Source organism: Mya arenaria, chromosome 13, assembly GCF_026914265.1.
Source record: "Mya arenaria isolate MELC-2E11 chromosome 13, ASM2691426v1".
Lineage (NCBI taxonomy): Eukaryota > Metazoa > Mollusca > Bivalvia > Myida > Myidae > Mya > Mya arenaria.
Window position 1 is genome coordinate 27,019,046 of NC_069134.1, and position 10,648 is coordinate 27,029,693.

At 36.0% G+C, this 10,648-nt stretch overlaps 1 protein-coding gene across 2 annotated transcripts; it reads left to right on the plus strand.

Annotated features, from left to right (window-relative positions):
* The first annotated feature begins 230 nt into the window (after nt 1-230).
* Nucleotides 231-9,856, plus strand: LOC128213958 (cilia- and flagella-associated protein 36-like). Of its 2 annotated transcripts, none has more exons than XM_052920095.1 (9): nt 231-331; nt 3,194-3,385; nt 3,792-3,856; nt 4,363-4,450; nt 5,086-5,300; nt 6,322-6,478; nt 7,518-7,637; nt 8,363-8,623; nt 8,792-9,856. In XM_052920095.1, the coding sequence occupies exons 4-9, from the start codon at nt 4,409-4,411 to the stop codon at nt 9,083-9,085; spliced, it is 1,089 nt and encodes a 362-aa protein (XP_052776055.1). In that variant the 5' UTR covers nt 231-331; nt 3,194-3,385; nt 3,792-3,856; nt 4,363-4,408; the 3' UTR covers nt 9,086-9,856. The 2 variants fall into 2 exon arrangements, with proteins under 2 accessions (XP_052776055.1, XP_052776054.1); XM_052920094.1 differs by having other exon boundaries at nt 3,194-3,350.
* Nucleotides 9,857-10,648: the final 792 nt, after the last annotated feature.

A 10,648-nucleotide genomic window follows, 5' to 3' on the forward strand; every position in this document is an offset into this window, starting at 1 on the left:
TCTGATGGTCCTGCAGTGGGCTGTGCTGCCGTTAGGACCTTGGATGACGGGGGCAACTTTGATGAACTAATCCTTTCACTCCCCTCATCATCTCCATCCGTTATCTTGGGTATGAACGAAAGAACATCTGCGAAACACAATAATATGATGGTGTAACTATTAAGACAAGGGAGACGACTGTGTTTACTTGATCTTTAGTCGGAGTCGGTTTTTATTTGGACGTTATAACTTAGACAAAGTATTTTAAGGTGAAGGACGTGAACATGAGATACCTTTATTTACATTGAAATCACGACTTTATGGCAAAATCACCGTTTGGAAATAGATTAAGGTTAGAAATCAATATCATTGTATGCCTTCCAAATGTGTATTTTGGCGTGTTACTCGCCTACTTCAATTATAATCAGTGTTTTCGTCTTGAGAATTTTGTTACTAAAAATAGAAACACAATCTGTGAGTTGTTTTTGAAAATAATGGCCGAGGAGTTCCGAATGGCTATGCACAGTGATTTGGTGGGAATGAGCTGAATGTTGACCTTTACCAAATTTAGTGACATTTAACCTTAAATAACCTAAAATATATTATTTTTTTCTTCAGATTCATCAAAGGGGTCACTAAATTTTGTAAAGGTCAAAATTCAGCTCATTTCCACCAAATCACTGAGGCTATGGGCCGAATTCAGAACAATCACTCTAACACTCAATGAGTTAGTTCTCTGTTATCACATAACGGTCGAGATAATTTCGAGTGAAAGTTATATCCATATTCACAGGTGTAAGTGAGACTCGAGTGTTTTGCGTGAGTGGGACATTTGTGAGTGCTCGGCTAGGCCACTTGAACCGCCTTTGAGGATTGGTTGAGAATACCAATTGAATAAGTGTGTGTGAAAAAAGTACATGACAAGTAGAAACGATGAAATATATCAGATATTTGTTCCCAGACAATATTTAAGAGACCCGGATAATCTATTTAAGTACATGTACCTTCATTTCAATAACGTGGCCATCTATAAAAAAATCAAATTTTCAAAAGGATGCGCCAATCATATATTTGTTTTGTTTCGTAATGATCTTAAACGTCCAGCAAAGTTGCAATTCATCGATGGCTGCAAAGACAGGTGGCTAAATGTACTCGGAATTAGCATAAGTAAGCGGCCTAGCGGCGTGAAGTTGGCGGACTAGTGGCATTAATTTGTTCTCTATTTCAATGTTTAATTGTTCATGCGTTTAATTGGGAAATATGATAAATCAGTGTATATGAGTTTTCTTCTAAAACAAAGCTAAAATAATCATTTTCCTATCCTATGCAGATTCATCATGCTGGAGCGATTTTTTTTCATTAAGTCGATCAAGCAGTCCAGCGGCCTAGCGACGTGAAGTAAGCGGCCTCGTGTTCTAGCGGCCTAAAAATCATCAAAACTCAATCCAGCAGCCCAGAAAAAGGGGGAAATGCTGATATCCGCTAAAGGATGTTGATTTATGAATAGAACCATTTAATTTATCATTGTTTTAGAAAAGAACACATATAAAATGCTTTGAAATAATTTTAGGCCGCTATTTACATCAGGCAGCTAGGCCGCCAGGCCGCTAACTTTACGCCGCTAGGCCATTTCAGAGCATGGTCAGGGAAGTGATCACTGATATGTATTTTTCAGCCTACATTCAGTTGGATTATCATTATTATTATTATTATCAGTAGTAGTAGTAGTAGTATTATCTTCATCATCATCACCCGCAGCAGCAGCACCATCACCACCACCAGCAACACCAACACAACCACCATCATCATCTCATCATTACTATTATTATTAATATTATTGTTATTATTATTATTATTATGATTATTATTATTATTATTAACATTTCTTGAGTTGTTTTTCACTCCGAGGTGTAGTTTCCCCATTAGATGTAGATTAATTCTATCCATCTGCTATTTTTTATTAAGTGTTTTCAACTTTCATATTTCATTTTCAAACGCCCAAGACCGCTTTATGCAGAATACAAAAGCAAGATTATATATGAATACATATTTAAATCACATGGTACAATGGAAAATGGCTACATATTTAAAACAACAACAACAACAACAACAACAACAAAATACGCATTTTGCTACAGTTATTTACAATCCAAAACGTTTATTTTTATTAATCAATTGTTTTTAAATGTAAATTTCAGTTTCAGAATAACAAATATTGTCATTTGTTTGTCGTCATGTCTAACAATAAGGTACTGAAATCTCAAATAAACATATGTTTACAATGTATAATGTGAACATCACCATAGTCAAACAGATCATCCGATATGATCATGTAAACATACATGTATACTGTATTGGTCACTTGATGAAGTGGAGTGTTAGCGAGGCGTGTGAATCCGAACAGATCACTTGAGTCTTACTTCCCTTATTTCACTCAAGTGATCACTTGAGTGTCCCTTACGGGAATGTGGTTGGAGTGTGAGTGAGAGTGGATGTTCAGAATTCGGCCCTGTGATTTGTTTATTCTAACTAAGAAATCCCCTTCCTTTGTCAAACGATCTTATGTTTTATATATCAAAATAACATGTTTATCACGAAATTACCTGGCTCATCAGCGTCCCTACAACTCGATTAAAACTGGCATCATGGCATGTATACACACAATTCTATTCGCTAAATGCTCTGTGGCCTTCTCAAGTGTCTGTACCCGCCCACTCTCTCTCCGCTGGAGCCTTTCACTGTTACTGTATGACACAACGTTAAGTATCAATAAGGAGGTGGAATAAACATGTAAATTTGAAGGTTAACTCTTAATTAAAAATAACAGTATTTTTTATTAAAACATGTATATTAAGTCGCTTTATGAATAACAATGAATTAAATTGAGTACATCTGTCATGCTGAATATCTTTCTAAATATTAACAAAAAACATCTTTTAACTATAACATCAGGCTACCTTGTTATCTCAGCCATGGCATTTTCCCTCATGTTCTGCCATTTTACACTGATCTAATCGCCAGTCCTAACAGCACACGGAGGGCAGACCATTTAACTCCTATTTCTTCCCATTTTCTTTTCATTTTCTCATTAGAAATTTTATCTGTAAAATTATGTGTCAACATTTCCCTTGTCTCAAAATCTCCCAAACATTCCTCTATTATTATAGTTTCACTAGCTGTGAAATAAGATTTTTTCTCCTTTTTTGTGTTCCAGAATTATTAGCAGATGAGATGTCGGTTTGGATGCTGAATGATGGTGACAGATGAATTATTGGACAAGAAGTTGGATTTAATTGACTCTTAAGTATTTAACGCTAGCGTTTCTTAACGGCAGTGTTAAATAGCATGAGCAACAACAATTTAACCATTAGGTAACGGTCATTTATGGGTTTAACGGATGATTAAGGTAACATACTGTTTAATTTAATTAAGGTTTTGAGCAACCAGCCCCTGGTGGGATTTCGCCCTTTGAGAAGCTCGGCCAAGTCAGTTTGGACCATCGATTTTAATTTATTGTATTTGTTTTTACAGAGAGTTAATGAAAATCTTGGCTCAATTTTGCATTTTTGTGTGATTTAAAGCGCAGTTTATTAAGATGATGACTAACTGTTAAATAGATAATAACAATTGTTGGCCTAATGTGATTAGACTGAAATGTAAACTGAGTTAAAATTATCTGGAGACCTAGACTTATTAATGTTTTCCACCACAATTTACAGTATTCCGAATATCATTGCTTTATACAACGTACTTATTTAAAATCCATTTGTCAATTATTTTCATGGCTTTAATTTTTTTAGTTACTTTTTCAGTATTTGATCCAAGCATAGATGATTTACCAGAGTACAAAACAGTTCACTATGACTACAAAGAAGTGGTATGTGTTTTTATCCATTTAATTATTTATCAACATTATAGAATACTCTATGGAACACATTTCAGGTACCAGATATCATGAGGAAACCTCATGGCCTCTCAAAATGAAAACATGTCCTTTCTTACAAGAAGACTGATCCGTGGAGTATCGTAATCTACGTGATATGCATACATTTGAAATGCAAGCTTAGCCGGTCAAAACTGTCAGCTGTTTCAACACCCTATGAATCTTTTTCTCATCAGAACAATTAATAGACTTGATATTATCTGTGACTGTTTTCTATAAAACTTCATGAAATATTCACTGCTCTTTTCATGCACATACGAATACTTCATGTATGAATGCCAAACAATAAATACTTTGTTGATAAGTGCAAATTGTCCCGCGTGACATCAAAGTATCCTGCTTAGGCACGTACATGTAGATGTCTGGCAAAATGTCATGTGCGATGAAAAAAAATGTGGACACTTTTTAACTGATTTATAAGGCAATTGTTCCCTTTTTAGGTTCAGTCCCTGCTGGATGCCTTCATGAAGGACACGAAACTGTCAAATGACCAGGTCATATTGGCCCTCAAAGAGAGATGTGTTTCAGGTTTGTTTCTCTTGGCCTATTACATGTGATACTGTTTGTTTGAGAAGAACATCATAAAAACAAAACCAACATGTACCCGTAAAAAGACTTTCTGTTGAATAAATTATAGATCTTGTTAAACTAGACTGGACTCGCATTATACATGTATTGGTTAATTTCAGTGTGAATTGCTGGGATATGTAAACATATGTGGAATTAGTGACTAAATATAAATCATAATAATATTGACAGTCTAGAATAAGATTTTATTTTAGTAATTTGCATACAATTCACACAGTTGTTCCACATTAAGATACACTATCATAATGTTTTGGACTGTAAAACCAACTTCTTCTATTATCACGATCAGGCTATAATGAACTGTAGGGACTGTTTGAGCTACATGTAGTTTTAGCCATTATTATAAGAGGACAAGGCCATTTTTGTTACAAACTGTTCTACATGTATTTTTTTATGTATTCCTTTAAGGAAGTTTGAGCTAGTACTAGTGATTGAGGACTAAATAATATTTGTAACAAATTGTAGCCTTGCTTTTTGGGCCTTTAGGGACTGTCTGAGCTAGAACTAGCATCAAAGGACTATGCAATCAACACCATATTTGTAACAAAATGTAGTTTTGCTTTTTGTGCCTTTAGGGACTGTTTGAGCTAGTACTAGCTATGGAGGACTATGCCATATTTGTGACAATGATGACACAGAAGAACATTGAGCTACAACAGCAGGCTCTGATGTTGATTCTGAAGCAACAGGGGGCATTACCAGATAGCCTGATGGAAGGGTCAGTGACGACCCCGCCCCCAGCCCCGCGACCCCAAGATAATGAGGAAGAAATCATGCGCAAAGTTCTTGAGTATGGGAAATTTACTGTTTATCTTTTATAGACATGTTTCGTGATGTATATGCTAGAATACTTCAAAGAACTTCAAATTGGCACATTTCCCTGATGAAAGAATATGAGAAGATGACATCATTGGTGAGCCAAGGTGATATTAAAATGCCCTCTTTCTTTAGGGAACATAACTCTGGTCTGAACATAAGAGAGCATAATAATAAGTCCATATTGGCATTCTATTTTTCCAGTAACGGGAGTTTGAAAATAAGATAATTACATATATCAGAAGGTCGATCTTGTCAATTCCCTCTTTCTTTTGGGTACATAATTATAGTCTGACCATAAAACAACATGATAAACTTGTTAATAAGTAAATCTGGAAAAAAAAAATTTTTTTCTGTAGACATTCTGATTCATTTATTTTTAAATAATCTGTTTTTGAAGAAGACAAGTTGAGGTATTATCATAGCCTTGGTGTCGTTTGAGTTTGTTGTGACAAATGTTTAAACCTCAACTTATGTATAGCCAGGCCTATAACTCTGCCCTTTTGGGTTTTGTCCCTTTTTCAACTGTAACGCAACAGGCGAGGATAGATGTTTGCCCCTGGGTGCTATTTATTTGAAAAAAAAACTGTCTTTGCACAGGGCTATGGGGCCTATGTGTAGCTACATTTGGAAAGTGCCTACAGAGGGCTCAGCGTGAAATTGACATAACTGCATATACAAGAAGAAGCTCTCGCTTTGTATATATTCTTTGAGGGCATCTTATTAACTATTAGAAGACACTTTCTAGAAATGTGTTTGAATACTATGTGAATAGCAGAAATAGACTTGTTAATTAAGAAAAAACTGGATAAATTTTACAGCAAAACTTATTGCTTCAAAATATAACTTACCTTTATTACAATAAAGAACAAAGGATTCAATGAATTGATGACATGATTCAAGATGGCCCCATTGTGGCCATAAGGTCTACTTCATGGATGGAAGCTACGAATCAATTTGCCGTTATTTATTTACTGCTAAACTCTTTCCAACAGGCAGTCAAAGCGTGAATATGAGGAGGAGCAACAGAAGCGGATCAAGCGACAGACGACGAAGGACAAGGATGAGATGGCCAGCACCATTGCCATCTCTAAGCACGAGTTCCTGCAGCTTGAGAAAAACAAGAAGTCTGAACAGGAAAAACTTAACCAAGTGAGAGATTGTATTTATTTTTTTGTTGGTTTTAAGTTTGTCTATTTATATGAGCCAGTTTGAAAATAGGATGTAAATAGTTTTACCTGTAGTGTTATGGTGTATTGGCGGGCATGCTGCATCCATTGTGTTGTCCGCACAAAAACTTAAGAAGCGTTTGTCCAATCATCACCTAATTTGTTAAGGATGTGTATTGGCACAATATCTCAAACAAGATTAATAACCAGCCATATCTCTCAAGTCACTCATGAGTTATTTCCCTTTGATAATAAATATTGCCTGAAATTGGTCTTGTCCGATCAATGAGTTAAGAAGCCTTTGTCCAATCACCACAGAGTTTGGTCAGACTGTGTAATTGGCATTTTATATTGAACAAGGTTTACAACCAACCATATTGCTCTAGTCACTGGAGAGTTATTGCCCTTGTATTATAGAAATAACCTGAAAACAGTCTTGTCCGATCAATAAGTTTTGATTCCTTTGTCCAATTATCTTCAAATTTAGTCAGAATTTCTATGGGTATTATATTTAAAACAAGTTTGAAACATAGACATTTGCTTAAGTCACTAAAGAGTTATTGCCCCTCCATTATACAAATCACATCCACCTAAAATTGGTCTTTTCTTCTGTCCAATCATCACTTAATTTGGTCAGAAAGTGTATGGGCATAATATATTGGACAGATTTGATTACCAGCCATATCACTCTAGTCATTCTGGAGTTATCGCCATATAATTTTATAAATAACATAAAATTGTTCTTGTCAGATTTAGAAGCCTTCGTCCAATCATCACCAAATTTGGTTAGAATGTGTATGGGCAAAATATCTTGTTAGATTTGAACCAGAGCTATGAAATTTGAATGGGCAAACAACTATACTTACAGTGTCCGCCCACTAAATTTGACCTATTATATATACAACCACTTACCACTTATTGACAGCCAAATATTGCTTTGAACTACTTATATTTTTATAGGTGCACCATTCATATACATACTTAATGTTTCTTCTATTGTACTAGCACATGTATTTCTGCAGGCAATGGTAGGGCTGTCACTGCAGGGTACTTCAGAAGGTCCCACCACCAAGGCCATGGCCCCCCTCATTCCTGTTCCCACCCCGGCCCCGGCAAAACCACAGGTGGAAAAGAAACAACAGGTAACTATGTGCTTCTAATGTTACATCTAGTACTAAGATTTAACAGCTCAGATCGTTTTCTTATGCAGTCATCATAAGTTTTTATGCACTCACTTAAAGAAGGGAGAGTGTGGACACGCTTAAGTACGGTAGCTTACTTTAATTAGCCAAAATATATATTTGTATCAAATTTTGATAAACGTTTTTATATCAAATTGACCTGGTAACTGCATATTATTCATTGAATAACTGTATGTAAATTTTTTTTATAATGTTACAATGAGCTGGCTGCGGCTTTGCCTTTTGGCAGTTTACCCACCCAGATGTGTTACGGGAAACATAACGTAACACTTGTCAACCTATTCCTGTTGAATTTTATTTTATTTTATGGCATTTTGAATAAATGCCCATTATCAATCAATGCAGTGTGTTTCTTGTATTTATTCCTACATACATTGCTAGGTCAACCGGCTTGCGGTCGCCTTTATAACCTCATAAGTGTACAATATATAAATTCTTAGGTCTAGATAAATGTTCTGTTAAATGTCTGCAGATACCTCAAATGTCTGTATTTATTAAAACTATATTCAAAGCATTACTACCTGTATATATGTGGGCTATGATGCCTTTACTACATTAAATGTTAAATTTTATTTTTCAGTTATTGCGCTTGACTAGTGTCATGTTAGGAGTTTACAGGCAGTCTTTATATAGGTCAGATAACCCATTTATGTCTTTTATCACAGCCTGTGATTGGCACCCCTGGTGTTAAGCAGACCCAGCCAACAGTGACTGTAACAACCCCCGGAGGGGCTACCGGTACCATGCCCATTGGAGCTGGGACTTCAGATGGCACATCAGGGCTCTCCCAAACCGTGCTGGGCCAAGGGCTTCTGCCCCTGACCTCTGTCCCATCCAAGGTGTCAAGTAGCGAGGCTGCTGCAAACTGGCTGAAATCAGCACAGACGGAGAGTTCTGGAGGAGATCAGGCTGTGCAGAAAGCAGCGGTAAGCAATTTTCTTTGCCTTTTTACAAAACCATGTTTTTTGCACTGATACGATTTGGTGATTATTTGCCTCTGAGTTTTGAATGCTTAGAATTTAATCAAAATAAGTGGATTAAGATATACTAGACAGAAGAATAAATAGAAACTTCTGTTCATTTCCTTTAATTAGGCTGCGATGGCGGGCATGAGTGCAGATGAAATCAAGAAGCGTCAGGAGTACCTGCGACAGCAGAGGGACAAATTGATCGCAATGAAGAAGGCAGAGCGGGAGAAACAGCTTCTAACGGCTGAACAAAGCAATCCAGAGCGTCCGGCCTCCGCTCGCGCCTCCAGACAGACACTCAAGGGAGATAAACAAGAGGAGAAAATACCTGTAATCTCAGAGGAGGAACAGAAGAAAATAGAAATGAGACGACAGATTGCAAACAAACTGAAGGCAGAATTAATGGGGAGTAGCAATTGAGATTGGAATGGGTTAATAGGCTGTGTATTTTGGCTCGGTTATTGTAAAAGCAAATCATGTGTACTTTTATGAAAATACAATGCGGCTTCTGAATACCTCATGGTGTTTCAGGATTGATTGATTCATTTTAGCTTGTCTGTTTTTATATTTAAAAAGTGTAGCTTTTGGATAGGTGACTTTGCCTATATTGTCATGCAAAAGCTTTACCGTAATCCTTCGCCATTACTAAATAAACACACCAAGATATTCAAATAGAACTTGGTATACATGTTGCCAGAGACAATACGCACATGTACAGCAAGGCGCATATCTCTGACTTTAAACACTATGTTTCTCTGGCTTCAAAAATGATTGAGTTATGCCCCAGTGTTTGTCTGGTTATTGTTTTCTTAAAATTGAATCTGAGGAGTAAATGAAATCATTTCAAAACTCAAATAAAGCTGCATGAAGAAATGCATTACCATATGTTGACGGAATAATGTCTCCATTTAGAGTAAAATATGTTCACGGGTTTGATTTTGTTACTACTGCATTATTTTTTAAAGTTCATGCTTTGTGTTAAATGATTACATTGTGTTCCATGGGTTGTACTTTACAGAAAAACCAGTTTCTTCTATTGATATCGACTTTTACATGTGACATATCAGTGATGACTTTCTCTTGACGTTGACCCGTCCATGAAACTCTCTACATTTAACTTTTTCGTTATTGTGCCTTTGTGATGTTTGAAAGTTCGTGCAAAAAACCTTTAATAAATTCTAAACAAATCAGCGTTGAATGACTTCAATATTATGTATCTGTTAGCTAATGTTATCAGTCCTCGTACAGTACGTCTGTCAACAATTGCCTGAAAGACATCTTCTTGGAAACCAGCTGGCCAAATTTCGGTAAAACCACACAGGAAGCTTTCTATGGCAACGTTCTTCAAAATACAACAAGACGTCAACATAAAAATGTTCGACTTCCTGTTTTTTTCCTTTAAAAGAAAATGTCGTCTGAAACTACTCAGATTTATTAAAACTTCACAGGAAGTTTCGTTGGGTGATCGTCTTTAAGAATACAAGGCGTCTCGATTGACATACAACAGCAATAGCAAAAAATGGCTGGATTTCTGTTAACACTAAAAATCTATCTGATATATCATTTTTCTCTAGCTGTATATAATGTACTGAAAATTGACTGTAACCTTTTAATTTTCAATAGTTTTTTTCTTTACTCTAGAAGCAAGGGGAGCCGCATAGGTCTTTATAGGAAAACAATTTTGCTAAGATGGAAGAAAATAAATTTATGAGGTCGTTCAATCTAGTTCTCCTGCAAGAGTAAGGTGATGCAAATCAACATTTTCCCACTTTAATATCATATCAAAATTTAATATGTATCTTCTTTGAAAATAGGTATTATGACCGGTCAAAGCTTGTAACCCTGCATGCAAATTAATGGGTATATCTTTTTCATTCACATAACAAGTAAGCGATTCAGGGCCATCATGGCCCTATTGTTTATAAATCAGGCTGTGCTCTAATGCTGTTTTTAAGCAAATTAACTGTTTGCATTGAGTCTGAG

Bases quoted from the DNA above. Each gene is read 5' to 3' on its own strand.
- LOC128213958 (XM_052920095.1), top strand. From the start codon at position 4,409: ATGACCAGGTCATATTGGCCCTCAAAGAGAGATGTGTTTCAG. The intron at 4,451-5,085 runs GTTTGTTTCTCT...TTGTGCCTTTAG, and splicing joins CAAAGAGAGATGTGTTTCAG to GGACTGTTTGAGCTAGTACT. The intron at 7,638-8,362 runs GTAACTATGTGC...CTTTTATCACAG, and splicing joins AGGTGGAAAAGAAACAACAG to CCTGTGATTGGCACCCCTGG.